Source organism: Passer domesticus, chromosome Z (assembly GCF_036417665.1).
Source record: "Passer domesticus isolate bPasDom1 chromosome Z, bPasDom1.hap1, whole genome shotgun sequence".
Lineage (NCBI taxonomy): Eukaryota > Metazoa > Chordata > Aves > Passeriformes > Passeridae > Passer > Passer domesticus.
The window spans coordinates 24,116,471-24,139,151 of NC_087512.1; the positions used below are offsets into that span (position 1 = coordinate 24,116,471).

Sequence of the window (22,681 nt, forward strand, 5' to 3'; positions counted from 1 at the left end):
GAACATTAATCTGGAAATACGATAAAATGAAAACCATTACTGTATCACTGCTGGAAAAGGAGAAAGTTACTCTCTCAGCTAATAACTAATTCAGCTGAGTTACTCTCTCAGTTAATAACTAGTTTTTAAATGTATGAGTATTGCAAACATTCTATTCTTACTTAATGTTGCTGTCGGTTTTTTTCATTGTGTGTTTATCTTTAAAAAAATGTTATCTAGATATGACTCTGAGACAGTTAGCAAACATACATTTATTTATTAAACTTCAGTCTCTAAACAGACCTGCAGTACAGACCTGAGGAGCTGTCATTAATAAAATTTACTGCATTGAAGATATTATGATCTCCATTTTCTCATCCTTCTGCTCAAAAACCTGGAATGAAAGTTTTTTAAGAAATCATAAATTACAGCTATAAATGCTATAAAGAAATATGTTTAAGATAGAATTTTCTTTTTGTAGACCCACAGTAAAGCCCACAGAGACAGAGAGCCCAGTAAATCTGGGAGATTTCTGTATTTTCAAAATGGGCCCATATATAAGTTTACATTACTGCTTAGGAATTGACTTCCAAAAAGCCATAACAGTGGCTACTGTTCTTTCCCTTAGGGTCCGAACAAGGAAATCCAATGTTTTCTGGTCAGCAGTAGGAATTCCACTTTGTAATCTGACACTCTTCATTCCTCTCCTCTCAAAGGCAGTAAACCAAAAACTTAAAGGCAGAACAGATTTTCAGATCATGTAGCATTTGTAAATCCTCACGCACATTTAATGATTTGTTGGCATGTACAAACTGAAAGCTTCATGACCTGGCCTTTCTCTTGTCAGTTCTTGCTCTCATCACATTGTCTAGTTATGCATGTTTCACTGAGAATTCATGTTTTTGCATTTCTCTGATTTCAGCCCTATTGTTCCAAACTCATGAGGAATAAAAAGTCATAGGAGAGCCAAGATCTTCATATTGGGAGGCTGATACAGCTTGACTGTAGCCAACAGATCTATGCTAGTTCAATAAGAATGCAATTATTAGAAAGATATTAGTCCCTTTTTTTTCTATTTTTAAATATCTGATCTCTAACACGCATGTGGTGGTGGCATGCTTCTGCATATGTATGCAGTGGTAACAACTGGATCTTTTCATGCTCAGAGTGAGTAACTCAGTTCTAGTCAGTCTGTAATTTCTTTCTGACAGGCTCGTTATTTCTCTGCTGATGGTATGGTTATGGTTAAGGGCAGCTGTACAATTTTAAAACACAATTTTTCTGTAATCACAGTATGTCTCTTCAAGTACACTTCTGTCCTAACGGTGCATAAGCCAGCTCATCCAATGACCACTGCTGCATCAGTTGTAGAATATGGTTGTAAGACACTTGAGAGAACAGACATCTTGACACACAGTTTTACTTGCCGCTATCTCTGTTTATTTATCTTTCTGTAATGGATATGTATTTTTACAGGAGTAATTGCAAAGTCTCTGGACTCTGGACTAGGAAAGTTATCTAGTTCCTTTGGCTGCTTGTTCTCATTAAGGATTTGTTCAAGTTCATGCTGGTGTCAGCATGCCCTCAGACTTCATTGGAAAACCTCATGCTATTTGAAAAAATCTGATTATTTTCAAGTATGATACAAACTTAAAACTCGGAACTGTGCAAATTTCCATAAGTCTTGTTTGTAGCAGGAACAAATGCAGTAAGGACAGCAGTTAGGAAATTTCTGTTTGCTCTTCTCTGTGCTTTAAATATAGGTACTGCATTTCCATCTACATATATTGAACCTCCTTAGTCACTTTTGTGACTAATCTGTTAAAGATCCTTTTGAATAGATAAGTATTTTTGGAACATTTCTTAAAACTGATATTTTCTGGACTTTCAGAAGAAATTCTGAGGAGTCCACTCCTGTAGCTAGTACAAATTTTTGGGTAAATAATAGCAAGGTTTTGGTGAATTCTACACTTTGAGTTTGAGTACCTACCTATAGCTGACACTTCTGGTATATGACTTTTAGCTTGGATCTGTACTCAAACAGTGACAGAAACTATGAATGCAAATTAGAAAAATAAAATCCTGCACGTTTCCATGTGTTTACTGTAAGGAGGTTGCAACAGTAAATTCCAGCACAATGACTTTGTGCTCCTAGGATATGAAGTGGGTATTTTTCATTGTCGCTTTTTGTGAATTGTGTACATCTGAAGTTTATGCATTGCCTACAAAGCAGAGAGCGATTTAGAAGAGAATGCATTTACTACATTTACTACACCCTATTCTTCACAGATCCAACACCTCAGACTTCTGCATAACCTTTTGAAATTAGCTGCTGGGAGGAAGGAACACTGGCAACAGCATTAAGGAAGTGCAGTCTCAGGATCTGCACTCCCTTAATTACAAACTTGAGACTCATGGTTAATGGTGATTAATGTTCCGTTCTATTTTGCTAGTTCTTCCCTGTAGGAAAAGATCACATAAACCTGAAGTACTTTCAAATAACTGTTGATGTGAATGAATTTCTTTTTAAAAGAAAAGTTATTTCTACATGTGTTGCTAACAAATTAAGAATAAAACTCTTATCCAAGTGTGTGTCATTTAACTAAACCTGACAAACAAAACTGCATCTAACTATTGTAGCTGCTTCTCTTTCCCACAATGGTGTTTTATTTTTTTTTAAACTTCAAAGTCTCCAAATTCCTCCTGATTGATGCACTGATTTTAACAATGTCTTTGTTGTGTCCTGCAATCAGACAAGTGCTAATATCCTTGAGGAATCTGGCAGGACTGTGGGAATCTTCCAGCCATAATTGCATCTTATAGTAAATGTGATGATATTGGCAACTTCAGATGAGTTGACAGAATGTGCTGTTGCTGAGGGTGATACCAGCTTTCTCCATTGGCTTACGAGGCTAAGGGGTCATTCTTTTATGCATTCTTTGCTGTCTCTGGTACAGAGTTTCTTAGTGCAGTTCTGGAAGATGTTAGAGACATAAATGCCTGCTGTGTTTAAACAAAGACACAGTTTAATCAGGGGAAAAAACAACAGGAAATCCTAATTACATAGTTAAAATTGCTAGCATGATGAATTATGATCAGTAACACTGAATTTTAATGTTGTAGTTGAAGTTTATTATTTTGAACATTATGAGAAAAATAAAGCAATATAAAGATGCTGAATGTAGTTCAACTTACTGTACAACCATGTTAACCCAGGTCTTGGATTTATGTATTCAGTTATTTTCAAGTTATTTTAGCTGAATGCTTCATTATGTTTGTTTTTCTTCTGCAGGTTCTAAATACAGAAAAATTCCACTGAAAATGAATTTTTGGGGCTAAGGACATTTCAGATGATTCACTACATGCCTAAATGTGCAACCTCCTTATATTTATTCAATTTTTCTGAATCTGGATCTGTGCCTCAAGCTGTGGTTATCACTTGCTCAAATTCTGGTACAGACTGTCCACTTCTCTGGTAATAAATATGGTTTCCCTAAGTATGGGGCTAAAAACTCCTGATTTTTATTACTGTGAGTTACTCCACTTTTCTTCCTCCTCTGTACTTACATAAGAAAAGTAAGATCCCTGTCATTTAAATTACCTAATAGACCCATGACTTGCAAAATATTTATTCACTGGATTTTATTTTTTATGACCAGAATATGAAGAATAAAATAATGTTTTCTCTTTGGTTGTTTTTTAAAGAGAGAGTGATTCACTTACTATGTTTAGAATAGGACTAATATAGGTTCAGGGCCACTATCATACTTTAATTAATAAGACAGATGAGAAATAAAAGGGTGCTCCTTATTTGTTTTCACCGCATGTACTCTGTCTGTGCTTCCTGAAGACCACTTGGCCTACAATCATTTTAAAAAATACCATGATTTGGCTCTGAGTCACATGTTTTTATTGAAATCAGATAGCCAAAACCAAAATAATCTTAACTTGTTAGAAACAGTGTATGTTCCAAAAGTGTGAGTCCAGAAGACTGGCATAAGCATGCTAAGTAGAGGGTACACATAAAAGCTGCTGACTTATCCTCAACTTTGGGTTTTATTAATTTTGCTGCTGTTACATCACTTGGAAACCATGGGCACCCTGCCATACAAGGCTGGGATTTTTTGTTTGCTGTTTCAAGGCCAGAATATATACTCTACATATTAACAGTGACTTCAATCCTAATTTTCAATAGCAGAAGCTTATCAGAAACTGCTTCATTTCAGAAACCATTTCTTAATGAGCTTGCACCTTGACTTTCTTCCTGCAGCACTAGAAATGACTGTGCACTGTGTCCTGGACATGCTGTGAATTCCCCAACAGAACCTGATGCATCACTTTGTCAAAAGAAAGAGGTGTAATTCTTCCTAGTTTACTAGATTATACTTAACAATTTTCTCCTTTAGGTTTTTCTCCAAGTGCTTTACTTTTTGCAACAATTCGTAATGAAATGTGACTCCCAGGAAAGATCATCAGCTGAATTAATTTTAATGTTAAAATATGACCTGTGCTTACCTGTTATTCAATGACTTTGCAATGTACCTACCAATTTCTTTTGTAACCATCTCCTGAATACCACATAAGAAAAGGCTAGGAAAAAAAAAATCTTAAGAGAAACAGTACTAGTTGAAATTCGTAATTTTGTTAAAACATATTCAGCTAGCAAACCCCTGTCTTTTAAAGGTTTCTGTGGGATAGTTAGACAGCCTTATTATTGCATGGGGGCCACCATGTATATTTTGTCTATTTAGTACTATTTTGTGAACTACTGTGATGTACTGTATAATTTTTGAATTTGGCTATGACACCAAGTTCTAAGGTGTAGGCAGTAGCTCAGGAAGATCTTATACACTGAAATACCAAATTCTATTATTTCAGCTTTGGAAATTAGAATTTTCTTTATTCACTACCTCTTTATGGATATTTTGCAACTGCAGGAAAAGCATGCAGTAATAACTATGTAATGTCTTGGTCAATATGTGCCTTATTTTTCTCCATAATTAATTCTTCCTTTCCTCTTCTCTTAAGTAGCCCTATCATTATCATCATTAACAATGTTTACTTTTAATCAGTTGTGGTACTTTAATTCTCAGCTCTTACTTCTTTTTCCTAATTCTCAATAATTGCAGTGTCCTTGCAATATCTGTATTGTTTGTTTCCACGCTATTGTTTTGATTTCATCTTATCTGTTAAATAAGGAAAGCATGAATTCCTAGGACTAATCACTGTAATGTTTCATTAATGTTATCTGCAGGTAATTATTTTCATTTGTGTTTTAATATAGATCATTCATCATTTCTTAAACAGCTAATTTAATTCTTTCAGAGATGAAAACATAAAAATGCAACTTAAAGTTTCCTGCTTACACACAGCATAGTTAAAGATGAAGTGTAACTTGGTGTATGAGAGAATCTTTGAGAAATAAAAGGCTGTTGTTGTGCTTCTAAGTGTGTGATTCAAGGCATCTGTCTTTAACAAGGATAGAAACAAGTTTTATGATGCAGTCAAAACTGACCATTAGCAGGGAGTAAGATTATTTGATTATTTTGCAGAGACACAAGGCAATTGACTCATCAGTAGACAGGGTCATCACTGAGCATACACAAACCAATGGCACAGAAAAGAAATTTACACACCCTACAGCAAGATGGTACAGTGTTTGCAGTGTAGATGTGAAACTAAAAGCTGTGAAAAAAAGTGTAATTTTCCATAGGCCCATCAACCTATTTAAATATAGTGATTAAAATTCTGAGTTTTTATGATGTGACCAGTAGAATCTGAGTTAGAGAGTTTGCTGAGTTAGAGATCCCAGCAAATCTCTCATGCTAACAGCAGATATGCACCTAAAGGGTAAATGAGCAATAAGGTGAAAGGAGTTGTTACAAAAATGATGGTCTTTGTTTTAAAGGAAAGCTAAGACTAGTGAGAAATGTGTGTTTTAGAAAAGGGCTGGATCCCTAAACAAATCCAGCAGCTTGTTGTCCAGAATCCTCAACCTCTAGCAAAAGCCTTTGTAGCAAAAGCTCCTAAATAGGTTTCCTGTATTTATATTGGGCATGATTTTCACATTCTTTTGAAGTTGATATAGAGATACCATATCAAACGAAGTGATTGATTCAGGTTTCAGTGAATAATTGGAGAAAGAAAATTCTTTCTACAGGAGAATACCACAAATCTTTCAGTAGGATTTTCGCTGTCATTACATTTATTTTTTAAGGTTTTCTTTTAGCCAGCTATCTGGTGAACACAAGGCTTCACTGATGCAAGTTTGTGAGCTCAATTACATGGAATTTAAAGCCAAAACACTAGATGAACTTTTTGTGGCTTAATTATACATACAAGCTGTCATTAAGTTGAAATACAAAGTCAGAGTATTACTTTACAGAAATGCCATTTTATAATGAAAAGGCACAATATTTTCAAGGACTGAAAAATTCTTCAGTCCTTGAAATTCTTCATAGTGCAGAATTCTTCATAGTGCAGAACTATGATCTTTCTGAAGACAGTTCAGTGGGTTATGTAAAAAGAAAGCGTTTATTGCATTTGTTTGGCATAACAGTTTTATCCAAAAAAAGATTTCATTACTGTGTCATTAAGAGCTTCAGATACTGGAACAATAGTTAGTGTGCTGACACAAATTTGGGGTTTCTTAATAGATTCCTTTTTGAGTTCTGAAAAAAGTTCTGAGGTTATATGTTTTATTCTAAATAGGGTAAAATCAGCAAGTTTGTTTGCTAGTTTTATGCCAATAGTGCCTCACTCTTCATTGTTTATTCAGTGTAGGTATTCTTTGAAAGCATCTAATATTAAGGGTCACTTAAATTTAGTGTTGTGTGCTGCAATGAGCAATGACATCTGATTTCAAAAGTGCTGGAGTTTTTTAAGAATTGTGGTTAAACCTCTTTGTACATGTTCCATTTTTTTTTTTCCTGCTGAAATTCAGAACACATGGCCTTGTGCTGCGGAAGTTAACATTATAATACTCTGTAGTTTGCCCAGTTACAAGGAAATTGCTACATTGTAATTGTTAGTACATAATTGTGATTAGTGATTGATGAAGAAAAGCCTACTGCTGTCAGTTAGTATGCAGGCCATATCAAAAATACATGCTTCAACCTTAAAAAGCATTTTTGCAATTCACAAATATTTTCTTTTAGCAAGATTTGAGTTTCCCCAGGTTATGTAGACTGTATGTGATCCTCCACATTAAAAGATCATCCCCAAATTATAGTCAGTATGTATGTGCATATCTCTTTTTGGAAGAGATATGAAGTTGTGTGCCCTCAGGCTTCTTAGGACATCTGAATCTCTTTAATCTGTCACATGTCAGATGAGTGCTTTTGTGAGGCCATTAACATAAACATGATGTAGTCCCACAGGATGTGTTAATGCTGTCGGATGATTTTTTCAGAGAGTGTGTCTGCCTTGTAAGATTATAATTTAAAATTCATATTTGATAGGTATTTCAGGTATTCTGTAGCTAAAATTGTCTTAATGTTTTGATTTTTTTTCCTTTCTAAATTATATATGATGTGCTACCTTCTAGAAAAACTAAATACATTATGCTAATGAAGATGTTGCTGTACAGTATGCCCTCCAAAGGTTAGGGGCCATTTTAATTTTGAGTGTATTGGAATAGCTTGTGGCAAGGTCCAAGCAGATGGTAAAAGACTTACTTCTCAGGAAGCTTAAATTTAAGCATACAAAAACTCCTTTTGTATTTTGTTTTTGTTTTTAATTTATTTTCTGAGTTCTGGATAAACCAAAATATATAGTGCTGGCAAAAGTCCTACACTGCATGGCTTCCAATTTGACTTTACAATCAATAAGCCTCAAACAGAAAGTAAAGGCTTCTCAGGGAGAAACAATGATCAAGGTTGAAAGTGTGATTCAAGACAGCATGGTTTACCCTGAGAATTCTATCATTCTTTTACACTGCCTGGAAAGCTCATTTAACCTTTTTTGGAGATGGATGTGATCATTTCATAATATCAGTATTAGAAGTCAGAAGAGTTTTAATATATTTGTCATCGGAGCAGGAAAGGAAAACAGTGAAACCAGAGCCACATGGGACAAGACAGGGATTTCAAAAACATCCTAAAAGATTACAGATATTACAGATAGCTGACAAGATGACGAGGATAAACTACTAATTAACACTCCCCAGCTGGAGGGCATAATTATAATTTTTGTAAGGACAGTTTTATCAGAGTGTAAGGTGTGGAAATGTGATAATCTACAGGATAAACAATACAAAGGGGAAACAACAAAACCAAACCAGACCAAAACAAAGGGAACCCAACAAAAAACAATCTGCATCATTGTTTGTTCCTTCTTTTGGGTCTTGGCAATGCCATGATCAGTGTGTAAAATCCTGAGCATCCAGATAAGCATAAAATATGTAAGGAATCCACTTCCTATCCTTGAATGTGGGGAATGTGTAGAAATTTGCTCAAAACCAGCACAAACTGCCGGCGGGAGTAGTGGGTGTCTATAACTGCTCTGATTTGTGCTGCTCTGGTTCTCACTGACATGCTGTGATGCCTAGGAAACTTAAATGTAATAATGTCTGAATTATTCCCAAGTCAGAATTTCTAGAAATACCAATTTTAATTCTGAAAAATGTTTCAAGCAGTTATTATAGAACTGGGAATATGCAGTAGCAAGATTGTTTCACTGCATTTCTTTGGATAGTTTGGATGAATCTTCACAGTCCTTAAGCAATTTTTTCCAAGTGTTAAATTGCTTTGAAAAACTTGGCAATGTTACAATCTTTAAGATTTATCTCTAATGATGTTTACACTGATGAATGAAACATTAAACATTTTTGAGATATATAATTCCTAGAAATAGCACTAGGCTATTTCCTTTTTTAATTTGTAACTTAGCCAGTAGAACTGTAGGATATTTTGGAAAAAGTCCTAGAAAATGCCTAATTTGTGGATGAATAAGCTAGTAGTTGAAGAAGGCATCAGAATTGCTTTTTTCAACTGGATATACGAGTTGATAGAGTAATTTCAAATGTTTTATGCATAGTAGCCTTCTCAGTCATTTGAATGTACAATTTCTCTCAGCAATCCTGAGGACATTAGAAGAGAAACAGATTAGCATAGCTGGTTATTAATGTGGGAATTTCAATAATTGAATATCTTACTTAAAACCCAACCTCTTTAATTATTTATACCTAATGGATGTCTTGGTTTGTTCAGTTGAAAGGATACTGATACTTTAAATTCCCATTAATTACTGCATCAAAGTGCACTTTAAAATTTCTCTATCCTACAGCGCTAAATTATGGGAAAGGAGATAAAACAGCTGTTACTGCTGTTTTGTCAGGCAGCATTTATTTGGCTAGACAGTTTTTTTTTTTACATACTAGTTACAATAATATGTGTTTCAAAAATAGAGATTAGGCACAGTGATAAATCTGGATCCCTTCAGTGAGTCTGAGTGTCTGCATTCAATTAAAGCCTTCTCAAAATACAGTGATAGATTCTTCTATTGTACCATATTGGCAGAGTCCCAAATTAGTTTAACAATTAGTCCCCAAAACACCAAGCTGGGTTCAGAGATGGAATGTGAGACCCCAGAATACTCAGCCAGGGTCAACAGATATCTCAGACACCCACCACAGGCCTTTGTCTCTTCTCATGTTGCTTTCTTTTTAAAGGTCTCCGACTCTGAGACACTGTTTTAACTGACCTTATTTTTTCAATTTGTTTTTATTTTGATGAATGCCTGCTGCTGCCTTGCATTGGTCTGTATGTCTGGAAGAGTTCTTTCTTCATCGCTTTCCCACGGAGGCTTAAGCAGCCCTGCCCTTCGTCCCTTTCACTTATTCTTCGTATCTAAATAGGTCATTAGACTAGCTTTCCTGAGTTACCCTTGACTTCTTTCTCCTGTACAGATTAAAATCTCAAGATATGTCTCTGGATATATTGGAATTAAGTAATCAGTTCAGATTCAGTATGATTTAAGACAGCTCCCAGTCTTTCCTTCCAAACCTTCTTCCTATTTCCTTTCTCTCTGCAGACATCTCCATGCTTTCTGCTACTCAGCACTGATCTTTCCCTAGGTCATCACATGCTGGTAAGTCTGGATACTGCACACTGATTCTGTACATAACAACTTTGAGATAGTAATTTTTCTTCATCTGTGGCTACAATTCTCATATTAACTTTATTTTTGACCTGAGCTATAAAATTCCTTTCCTCTGAAATCTATATATACAATATAGTATCGCTGTTCTCCACTGTGGATGTTCTTGCACCTTTTTCATTAGCTACAACATAAAGTGATAATTTTGAATGACCTTTTCAGCATAACCTCAGCTTCTTCTCATTTCTCATTTGCTCCTGAAGAGTCTCCTGTATGAACAGATGAGTTTTCCCATTCTTCAGATGTCTTCTGTTTTTTTTTGGTTTTTTTTTTTTTGTCCCGACTGTCACTATACATCTTTAGAATAGAGAGATCAAATTCTTTTCTGTAACACCATATACTGGTTGGCACTAGAGCAATGAACTACTGAAAAATTAAATATCATAGCTAAGTGTTTACAAAAACTGAAATTTCTGAAGCTGCAAACAAAAACAAGTGTTACTTGAGAAAGACACATTCTCTTAAATATTTATTTCAGCTGATGTTTTTTACATCTTACTTTTCTTTTGGGTTGCAGATCAAAAAACCCACAATAAAATAGCACCCATGCCCCACCTCAATTTCCTCACTCTTCCAGAGTCCTCCCTTTTATATATTTCCCACCATCTTCTGCCTATTAACTCCTCTTTTCCCATTTTCCTTGGAGTTCCTGGGACAAGTTCCAAATGCAGCATTTTCTTTAACATTATTTTATTCCAAAATATTCTTCCCTGTGGTCAGATCATTCATTTGAATAGAATATTAAAATTTATTCCATTCCTCCACAGTGAGAAAATTTTGGAACAACAGCCACTTAAAAAATAAAACCAAAATATCAACAACAAAAAGCAACAGAAGAGTAAGTGCAATGAGGGAACAAATCTAGTATGAATAGATCTGAAGCTTAAAAAGTTGAGATTGATTTGCTCTTTAGCCCAATGACTAATTCCAGTATGCACACATGATATTCACTTTGTTCATTCTTAGCTTTTTGTAAGCTCTATATAGAAATTTTTGTATCTTATCCAATATTTTAATAGTTTCCAGTGACTATTCACAGGCTAAGCGAGAACATAATTTTGAGCCAAATAGTGTCTGTTCTTCTTTCCAACCTGTATGTTATTTGCTAGTTATTTGGATGTCATAGTCTCTTTCTGCTATCCTGTTTTGTCTGCCCTGTCTATATTCTATTCTTACAACCTTCAGAGAATGTTTTCTGGGCCACATCCAAGGCTGTATTTGTTCAGGTGAACTTCAGGAAATTTCAGGGTAAAATAATCCTTCATTCTAACAGTCCATGGAGAATTTAAATTGATCAAGCAAAATGAGATCACTTATTACTATCTGGGGTTATAAGTAAACCAATATTTAGGGAGAAAAACTGACTAAACAAATTGATGCCTATGAAGTTAATACTTGGAAAGATCTGTGAGCAAGAGGAAAAAACATTATATCATCTTTCTCATCTCATATATTACTTAATCCAAAGTGTGCTTGTTTGACGTCTCTGCTTCCTGTTTGGATAACGCGTATGTGCTAAGTTCTGGTGATGAGTTATTTGTTTGTGCAGTTGTGCTTAAGATAAGCTAAATAAAAATGTTTACAGCTGCACATCAAAGACAATATAGTAATTAGTTAGCATTAAAACCCCACTACTTAGATGGAAGGAAATACCAAATTCCTCACACCAATTCCAAATAAAGAAGTGTACAAATTAAGAAAAATTTAAGCTGTGCTTAACTCTGCCAGGGTCACAATCCTTGGCCTTCAGACTGCATCAGGGGATTTCAGTGTGCTGGTTCCGACCTCCTTGTGAAAACTGCTTGCTTGTGGCTATTTTTCTAAGTCACAGTCTTGTTCAGCCCCACAACCTGATGTGCTGAGCTTGCCACACAAATTTTCTTTTTAACACCCAGGTAGTATGCTAAAAAGTACCTGTAACAACATGTGCTGTGGACCAGACAGGATCCAATGGGGTCAGACTATCTGTTAGCCCAAGTGAAAACGTTCTAAGGCATGCCTGCCTTTTGTTTTACATGCAGTGCTGTGAGTCAGTAACAAGTTTCTTAAAAACTTTATCAGTGTTCCATGGGTTATCATTTGCTTATTATCAGGTGTCATCTTTCCCATTAGTAATTACTTTATCCAGTGGCTAAGCCTGCACATTACCATTTACTGATAGCAGCACTGTGTAATTGTCCCTTTTGTGTATTTTTAAATAGCAACCAGTTTTTAAACAATTAATGGAGGAGGAAGAAAAAGCTGCTGGTGCCACTGGATCCACTGCTGCAGCAACCATCACAACATCACTCTTTATATCCAGTCTGTTAATTGCTGTGAGACTTAACTGTGATTTGGACACATGTGGGTGTCTATGTTTAAATGCTGACTTCGTATATGAAGATAGCAGGAATGCTTTAATAATTCTTTCCCTCCATTCTAGCTTTATTAAATCAATTAGTATTTATCTTTTTAAGAGTTAATAGATACATCTTTTTTAAGAGTTAATAGATATATATTTTAAAAAGTTAATAGTGAGAAAATAGTTTGCTACACGCATATTTGCAATGCAGACTCTATACTTTTTAGTTTCACCTTGTTTTTCTAGTATCATGGTTCTATCGTTTTGAAACAGCATGGAGCATGTATCTATTTCAGAAAAAAACTGATCCAAAAGTAGACGACCTATGTATTGTGGGTATTAGCTCAAAGTGCACTCCAGAACTGGAGTGCAAAAGATGTCATAGCTTTCTGAAAATGAATATGACTAATAGATTAACTTTGTCTTATCGAATAATGTTGTCAGTACGCTACTTGCGTGAAGTCTCTAGGGTTAAAATATTCTTTAAAGAGACGTTTATTTTTGGACAGACCTATTGAGTTGTCTCCTATTGTATGTTAAAGTAGCTGCTCTCAAAGGTCACAGAAAGTTCAGCCTTACAAAGACACCCTTATTTTGTAGAAAATGAATTTTCAGACTCTCTAATGGGAACATTCAAAAATGTCTCTAATAAAACTTTTTTTAGAATGTTTCATTTGATGACTTGTCCAGAAAGAGGAAAAGTAATGTAAGGACAGAAGTTTGGACAATAATCAGACATGAAAGCATATCTCTGTTTTCAGAAGTGTAGAGAGTTGCATATGTTTTTCTTGTTTTTGCCATAGGAACATAATTCTTGGAGTTCTCTATTTGTTTTTTAGCTTCCTCAACCTATGTACCTGGGAGGACATTTTCTGGCTTTTGGTTTTCTAAGCAGCAGACACCAAATAAAAAAGCACAAATCCAGCAACTGGGTCCAGTCAGATGGAATGTGCTCTTGCAGAGTTGAAGACTTTGGAGTCTCAAGCAGTCAACAGGATCAGCCTGTGCTGATTGCTCTGTATCATGGCAGTAAAAGGATAATTTAGTCAAAAGCCATAGCTTCAAGTAAATGCAGTGTTTGTGAAAGATACCGTTCTGATAGCAGTGAAAAGAGAACTCCCTACTTTTTCCCAGGAGGACAGCTTAGCTGCAGCAAATCAAATTTTGCACTGGTGTAGCACTTCATTTATGTCTCTGAGATACCCAAAGTGATTTATTTTATTGACCGACTTAGCAGCTGGTTTTATCTGTTGCAACAGACAGTTCCAATCTAGCGAGTGAAGCTGACACTGAGATGAGCTGTATGAAGTTAGACACCTGTCATCCACTTACAAGGAGCAGCGTATTACACAAGGGTGCAACTGTGTGGGATAGCAGAGGCACGCAGAGACATGTCCAAGCCTAAACCTTAATTTTCCCTGCAGATGCTTTAAATGAGTGTCACTGGTCGTAGACACGTATGTGCTTGGCATTAGACATCTCAAGATACTTTAAAAATTACAAAGTTCTGGAAAAGCCTGGGTCATCAGAGTGTTGCTTTGAAACTGGAAGAGTGTTAAATATGATTTTCAAGGGATATCAGTGGGAAATTATTAGTTCTGAGGGGAAAAAGTTTGAAAACAGAACATTGTAGACTTTTTAGACATCCTCTTGCAATATAAATTGTATTTCTGACGGTCTAAACCAAGGGAGTTTTTGTGTAGAAGGAGTTGCTGTTTACCACTCCTGCTTTCCATTCCGTGCAACCATTATGGCTAGGTCCGGTGATGCGACGTGCAATAGGCAATTCCGGGCCTGACACTGCCGGTCATGCTGCCCGTTCCGTTCTCAGCCTGTGTGTCGACGGGGCAGATGGAGAACCCTTGGACCCTTGGTTATTCAAAGGCCAGGATGGCGGGGCAGCGGTTATTTGGGCTATTTCCAGAGCCTCTCTCCCCGGCTGTGACAGCATCCAGGGCACGCCACCGGCCCCGGCCCCGGCCCGGCTCCCGCGCGGCCCCGCTCTGGGCGCTTCCCCGCGGCCGGCGGTGTGGGAGCGGGGGACGTCAGTGTGAGGGGGCCGGTCCTGGGCAGGGCAGGGCGCCCGCGTCCCGTCCCTCCCCGCCCCTCGCCGCGGCTCCCTCCCTCCGGCTGGGGGCGGCCGGGTCGGCCCTCGCCGGGATCCCATTCCTCCTCCCTCGGTGCATGGTCGCGGCGGGAGCGGAGGAGGGTGAGCCCGGCGGGGCGCGGGCCGGAGGCGGCGGCGAGAGCGGAGCCCCAGCGCGGAGGAGCCGCCTCTGCCCGGCAGCGGTGAGGCAGCGGCATCGCTGAAGTTGTGCGGGGTAGGGAGGACGGGAGGGAGGACGGGAGGGAGGACTGGGACCGCTGGCTGCGCTTCCATTCATTGCACGAGCGGCGGCCGGGCTGCTGCTTCTCCTGGGCCAGGGCTGTAGCCTTAGGGACAGGCCGGGGACGGGGCACAGCGCGGAGGTGGCGGCAGGGACGGGGCTGTGCCGCCGGAGAGAGCCGCCCGGCGCTCGCCGGGGCAGCGGTGGAGCGGGAGGGCACCCGGGCGCCTTCCCCGCCGGCAGCGCGGCGGGGACCCAGGGCGCGACCCGGCGAGGCGCCCGCGGCCGCCAGGCCGCCTCCTTCCCTCGCTCCCCCCGTCCCCGCTCCCTCCCTCCCTCCCTCCCTCCCGCGCGGCGGTCCTGCCGAGCGGCCGCTCCCGGCTCTCTCCGGCCGGCGGGCGGGGGTCCGCGGCGCCTGGCTGCGCTCCGCGCACACGTCCGGCACCGCGGGGCGGCCGCGCTCCCTCCGCACCGCACGGAGCGGGGCGGGGCCGCGGGGCACCGCCCGTCGGGGGGCCCCGCTCGGCTTCGTGCGGGACGGGTAGCGGGAGGCGGGCTGCCCCTGGCCGCCTCTGGCCCGGGCACCTGCAGCCTCTCCCCGGGGCACGGGAGCTTCTTGGCTTTCCGCGAGCTGCCTCTGGGAGCGACGGTTCAAAGCTCACCTGGGTGCCTTCACATCGCTGACGAGTTCTTCATACTCGTCGTGTTTCTGGGACCAGTTTTTGAGGGAGGGATGTGTGTGTTTGTGTGTGTGTATTTTAGTTTTTAGGGCCCTTCAGGGAAGGGCAGGAAGTAGGTGACACAGGTTGCCGGTGCACTTTTTTTGGTATTTTAGGTGTCGCTCCCAAGGCACTCAGTAACACATCAGTGAGATTGGATCCCATAATTCAGAAGTTGTGGGTGCACTGGAGCAACAGTAAGTAAAACAGCATGGGCTGGCAGTGCCGTGTCCAGACAAGTGCCCGCACTGCCAGTACCTGGTGGCAGAGGAGCAATGTTGCACCATCATAGTAAATTTACACCAAGCCAGAACTAAGCAGATGAGATGCTGCGAATGTGTGCGTCCTAATGAGATATATTAGTAGGAATAAATGAGCACAATTACAGAGCTCCAGCTGACCTCATCCAGAAGAGAATATTATATATGTTAATAACAAGGTTTGGCTTTCTTAGGGAAACATTTTTTAGGCACCATTAAAGATCCCTTAATGAAGATGTCTTCTTGGTCCCAGTCCTGCAGTGGGTTCTGACTGCTTCAGGCTCATACCTGCAAGGGACCCTGTTGTTTCCAGTGGGTTTGCTTTGGTCACAGGAACCTTATGTCCTTATAGTAATTCATAGAGACCTAAATTTATGTCGTGCACAAAGAGTGGCTAACTGGGAAATGTCAGTGACATTAGATTTTGTTTTTTCTGAATCAAACATACTACAAAAATATAAACCAAGTTAATCTCTGGGATCTTCTTGAGTATTTTATCCATGTTCATGCATTGTTAGGTCAGGGTATAGGCAGACTGTTAAGATAGTTGTTAATGACAGGGTTTCATGGGACCATTGCTCAGTTTTTCATTCAACATGCTAGTTGCAGCCACTCCAGCTTTAATCACATCACTGCTTTCTTCACAGGATTTCTCCCTCTGAGTCATGCAGTGGGTTTAATCAGTGTGGAGGAAATTGCCCACTTTATCTTTTTTTTAGTTAATCGTCTGTTTTTATTAAGCATTCTGGGAAATGTTTGCATGATGATGTACCCACACATCAGGCAAGTAGTAGTAGTAGTGTGTCATTTTCTTTTACAACTGTAAATCCCTGGGAATGGATGCAGCATTGCTGTGTAAGAATGTTACATTTATTTTTATTACTTATTTAATCAAAGCATTGTTCCACCACATCTTCTAAGACACTCGTGATTGTGCTGGGCTGGTATGTTAGGATCAGAAGTACGGCTGGCAAAGACTGAAAGGAAGCCAGTAATTGCCATGATCCTTTTTCGTGTTCTAGCTTGTAGCTGTGAAGATTGCTTGTGGTGTTCTGTAATTCAGTAGGACAATGACTTATTAACTGCTATGTGTTGTTGCATCAGCAGAATCTGACTGGGCTGCAGGTGACTGTTTAGTTGGCAACCAGACAAGAAACCTGGTGTTTTATTTTGCATATGGTTAAGACATTGCTTTTTCAATAATAATTACGTGAAAAGGAGGATTCATTATTTTTCTGAGTGTTTTGGAGAACAGAATTATTATTCATCAAAATTTGTGTTTCCAGAAGATTCTACTCTGTTAGACATTGAGTACCCATTGGAGGGCTCCCCAGTAAAAGAGAAGTGATGGTTGCAACGCAGGATTCCTTCTAATTTGCAGAAATCTTATATTAGCTAGGATGGCAGCTCCTAGCTAATATAAGATTTCTGCAAATTAGAAGGAAAAGAAATCAGGCAAGGAAGCAATTTCTAGGAATTTTACCCTCAGCATCTTAAGCATAGCTTGTTACAAGACAAAGAGGAAAGAGTGTCTCCACATAGAAATAGCCCGTGGTGAAGCTGCTGTTTGCCTCAGAGGTGTTTGTTAAAGCTTGAAGTGGGAGGGTGAGGATGGCTGCCCTGCTGTCCCTAACTGTCCTCACCTCCTACACACATGTGTGTTTGTGTGTTTGTGCCCAGGCACAAGCACACACAGCTCCTCTTGTTGGCTGACCCTTCACACCATCCAGCCTGTGGGGAAGAGAGCAGTGCTCAGCTTCCAGCTGCTGGTGGCAATAAGAGAAACTGTTTTTTGTCCCCATTCCTTCCCTGTGAACAAGGGCTTTCTGTGTCTTCCTTTATCTTGCTTTCCTCTGTGTTTTCAGTGCCTCCCTTCCCTTTCAAGGGTTCCCATTTCTCTGCTTTCTGCCTACATGATAAATAATTTTGGGGTGTCAGCATTTGAACTCATTTGGGTACAAGGAAAGAGGTGGCAAGTTGCTGGAAGATGTTACTGATTCTCAGAGCCCTTTTTTGATGGAAAGACAATTGCTGATGTGATTGTAGTTGACAAGTCTGTTAAAATAATACCAATTTCCCTTCTGGCTTTTCAGCTTTCCCTTCTGGCTTTTTAGCTTTCTTGAAAATTGACAGGATTCTCCTGAGCTGTGGTGCCTAAAATCTGCCCTGGGAAAGTGGAACTCTCAGGACGCATTCTTCCAAAATCACTGTCCTACATATGGATGAATTGGAATAAAGCTGAATGTAGGGCATTTGTGAAGCCCAGTTTAAAAAAATAATGTTGTTATCCCTTGCCTTTTAAAATTGCTCAGGAGTTGTGGCCAGGTACTGTGAAAGCTGTCTAAACAAGTAGTGTTTTACTGTCTTGTAAGTAAAGTGATATTTTCATGTTACACTGCTGACAGAAGGTGATGCATTTTGGAAAAAAAATGCAGATCTGACGTCTTAATTTCCTTTCCATTTGCTTTTGTTTCTCTTCACAACTCTAGCAGGTGAGACATTAACCATGAATAAGTATTTCAACATCAGTTAATCAGAGAGTAATCAATTTTTCTAAATGTATTTTCCTAAAAGACACTTTTGTGGTAGGTACTTCCAAAGAAAACCAAATGCACAGTGCAAAAATAATTAAATTATAAACTTGCTACAATGGCAAACACTGACAGCAAATATACCTGATCCATGTGAATGGGTTGGGAATATATCTGAAATTCTGAACTGTGGCAATACATTGGACACTTACAGTATGGACACTTATAGTATGTATCCATGACTGAGTATAAATAAATCCCAGCAAAAGATATTTAGAGACTGTTGTGCTGTTCACATAATCAATAGGTTCCAGTTTCTGATTCACTAACATAATTACCAAAAAAAAAACAAAACCAAAAAAACCACCAAACAAACAAACAAAAAACCCAAAAAACAAACAACAACAACAAAAAAAACCCAAAACAAAACAAAACCAAAAAAAAAATAGCATGATCTTTTGCTAAAGATGAATTTCTCCTGTTCTCATTGTCTTCTAGTTCTGTCTTTTTCAGCTTGGAGCTCTATAGTTAAGTTAGATGTGGGTTCTTCAAAGGAGAATCCAGAATATTTGATACATTGATGCATGAGAGGAATGCTGCAGCAATTTGTTCTAAAATATTTCCTATTTTGGTTTACATGTTGTTGGTTGGGGTTTCTTTAAGGGTTTCTCTGAAGTCCATGGTGAAAACAGAGGAACTAAATGATAAACCATGAGAATGAAATACTATAAAAAGAGCAAAAAATGTCTGGAACAAAGCATAATTTTGTGTTGTAGCCTCTGAGACTACTATAATGAACACAGACACGCAAGGAAGGCTTATTTTAGCTGATTTTTTTTTTACCTTTAAGGTCTTCTGATTTTTTTACCTTTAAGGTCATTCTAATCAATGAAGCAATATTGCTGAAGCAGCTGTACAGTCTTCTTTGTCATTGGTGTTACCACTGTATTTCAGACTTCTTTCTCTTAATACTTAATGTCATCTTAAAGATGGTGATGGTATTTTTGGACTGATGTCTTCTTTGTGGTATCTTACATCTTACTGCTGAATATGTTTTGGATTTTAATTATACACACAGCAGTAGCTTTAGATTTGACTAAGTGATCTTCATGGTTGCTGACACCTGACATTGCATACATTATATGCCTTTCTTGTACATAATTTCTGAAATTCAGCAAAAAGTATCAATGCTGTCATTCCGTTCCAGATCAATAGCATAAAATAGTGGATAGATCAATAGATAAAATAATGTACTATGCCTTAGTACAACTGATACTTTACCTTAAAGTTTGACTGTAGTTTGTCAGCCTTTTCATTCCTTCTGATCCCAATTAAGTTTTTCTGTAAGAGTCCTTTAGGAGAAAATCCTGTGAGTTTAATGCTAGTAGAAATGATCAATATCATGATTGTAGCAATTCGAATCAGAGCCTGGTCTGAATTTAATGTTGCATTACTGTATTAAAAGCCATACAGTTTTAAAATCTGTTTTATTTGAGCAGTATGACTTCTCAGGGTGGTTGAGACTTTGGTTAGCCGTGGCAGGACTTTCTTGGTTCAGCTTTCAGTGATAATCTCTTAAATCTGTTTGGAAAGAATTACCTGTGATGTGGGAAGATAAATTCAGTCTCTGTATTTATTTGATCTTCTGCTGAGATTGCAGATGGAGTGCCAGTTGGTGCCATCTGTGTTTATAGATTTTGCAATAGTATTCACTGGGAGATTATCTGAAAGCCAAATCAGTTTACATAGGTCAGTGAATTGCAGTTTGCAAGCCTTTTGTCTGGGATCATTGTAAACAAGTTTTTCAGACTTTTCATTGAACTTTCATTTGTCTAAACCTGAAGTGTGTGGTGGTGATAATACACCAGTATTATATGTTGGTAGATACATTTGTCTTTAATGGTTATGTACTCTTGTTTTGTCTCTTAGCATGTGCATATTACTTCGATACATCATCTCCAAACAGTGTGTGGAGGGAAGGCTGTGTCAAAACTACTTTCGTATAAAGGGGTGAGGTTTTTTTATTTAATGTCCAATAAGTCATCTATGTATATACAGTGTTGTAAATATAGTTACTGTTCCTGCTGTTAAAGTACCTGCAGAAGAGAAGGTGCTGCAGATATGAGTACATATTCTATCAGGTATTAGGAGTTTACTGATGTTCTGGTTTCAGCTGAGTTAGTTATTTTCCTTCATAATAGCTGATATAGTCCTATGTTTTGAATTTAGTATGAGACTGATGTTGATAGCACAGTGATGTTTTTGTTGCTGCTGAGCTGTAGTCATACCAAGTCAGGGACTTTGCAGCTTCTCATGCTCTGATAGCAAGTAGACTGGGATGCACAAGAAGGTGGAAGGAAATGCAGCCATGATAGCTGACCACAACTGGCTTCAGGGGTGTTTCACACCAACTCCTATGGTGTGAAATGAGCATTATGCTCAGCAATAAAGCTTGGCAAAGAAGAAGGGGATTGCAGTGATCATGTTTGTCTTCCCCAAGTCACTTTTAGCTGTGATGGAGCCCTTCTCCACTGGTGATTAATGAACACTGTGAAGCGTTAATTCAGTTCCCTGTTTTGCTTTGCTTAAGTGCATGGCTTTTGCTTTACCTATTAAAGTGTCATGAGTTTTATCATTTTCCCTTTTCTGATTCTCCTCCCTATCCCCATGAGGGAGACTGAGTGACAGTCATGACAGCTAAAGCAATATTTGTACAAAGTACCTCCACAGAGTTCTTTTGTGCAAAGAATGGCAGCATCTTTTTGCACAACTGTTCAGTACTGATGAATAATACAGACTGAAATATGCTTGAAATATAAATATGCTTGAAATAAAAATATTGGAGAATATCTCGTGCAAATACTCTAGTTCTTGCAGCCTGCTATGAAACTTTTTTCAGAAAATAAGGCAGTAGGTATTCATGGTCATCATGAAAATTTTGGCAATTGTAACTCTATTTCAGAATAGCCACGTGATTAAGACTTGAATGTCATTCTGCACAGGCAGGTCTGAGTAATTTAAAGTTTACAAGAAAATTTTAAATGTAAGTTCTAGTTTTAATATTATAATGCATTATTTTATTTTGCTTGTGGGAAATAGTAGCATATATTTTAATTTTATATTCAGTCATACTTGTGGATATGTTTCTGTGCTCTTAGAAAGTCATTTTAAGTTCAACACAAGTGGTGGGACGAATATGGCATAATAATAAAAGCTTCATGCATTCTTACATCTCATCTCTCTCTCTCTCTCTCTCTCTCTCTCTCTCTGTCTCTCTGCATGGATTTTTCTCCAGCTAGTTTTTATCTGGTGTGGTTTCCCTTTTAGGAGTTAACAAAGGTCTAATTTTTCTCTGTTTTGGGGCTTTTAAAGGTACTAATAGACCTGCTGCATGACAGCTGGCATATAAGATATTCCGCAGACTGCCCAGCTGATTGCAATGCTGAGATGGTAGGTCATTTAGAAGAGGTATCCAGTTTGCAGGAATGTGGATGAGGTTTGTGTTGCGTACACATGTTTATTCAATCATTAGTCATGATCATGACTGCATAAAATCAGTGCAATTACCTTCAACCAATCTTTACATCTAAGTGGCCCAGACCGCATTCCATGATAGCCCTGGCAGCTTGAATTTGATCTTGCCTTTTGTCGCAGCTGAATTTGGAGTACGGAAGTATCCATCCTTTCTTGAGCTTGGTTACTGCAAGAATGGTATATGTTAATGTGAAAGAGAGAAAGTCCTGTCTAAAACAGAGCTTTAGGAATAGTCTAATTTTTTTGGTGTTTGACTAGCCTGTACCAGCAGTTTACCTTGTTTTTCTGTTGCTCACTGCATGCTTTGCACAGTTGGTAAACAATCCTTAAGAGAGCATTGGGGCTGTCTCACATACTCATGTGCACTGTACTCTGTGTAGTATGCCTCCGCTTCCCAACCAGATTTAAAGAAGGCCCAGGCAAGGTCAGAGAATAGAAGTCCACATTTTCAGCAAAGTGACTCCAGCTCTTGGCTGGCGGTCCCTCCTTCTTTTCACAGGCTCCTTGGAACTGGGCAAGGAAAGGGTCTCAATAAATAATTTATTTATGAGCAGGTTGTAACTTCTTATTTTCCAGAGCAGTCAACCCTGTAGCTCTCTTTAACCTTCCACCCCACCCCGCTTTTTAATTTTGTTGTTGTTAAATCATTGGGAGGAAGAGATTCCACCTGATATCCCAAGAAGATCATACAAAGATAAGACCAGAAGAGACCTTATGGCATCATCTACCCCATTCTTCTGCCTCAGATTAGGATCATCTGTATCTGTCATCTGTGACTTGTTCTGAGGAACTCAGTGGTCTCCCTTACATCATCATGACATGTTAAGATTTT

At 38.7% G+C, this 22,681-nt stretch overlaps 1 protein-coding gene across 3 annotated transcripts in view; it reads left to right on the top strand.

Moving 5' to 3' along the window:
* The window catches only part of ARSB (arylsulfatase B), a 187,520-nt gene that overhangs the window by 71,506 nt on the left and 93,333 nt on the right, over nt 1-22,681 (top strand). The window contains exon 7 of one of the 3 annotated variants that reach the window (XM_064405666.1): nt 10,012-10,058. The exons of 1 other annotated variant lie outside the window; for it this stretch is intronic. In XM_064405666.1, the coding sequence (XP_064261736.1) occupies nt 10,012-10,043 (32 nt within the window). In that variant the 3' untranslated portion in view covers nt 10,044-10,058. Of the gene's footprint in view, nt 1-3,271; nt 3,733-10,011; nt 10,059-22,681 lie in introns of those variants that run through there. One more of the 3 variants, XM_064405664.1, reaches the window with a different exon arrangement.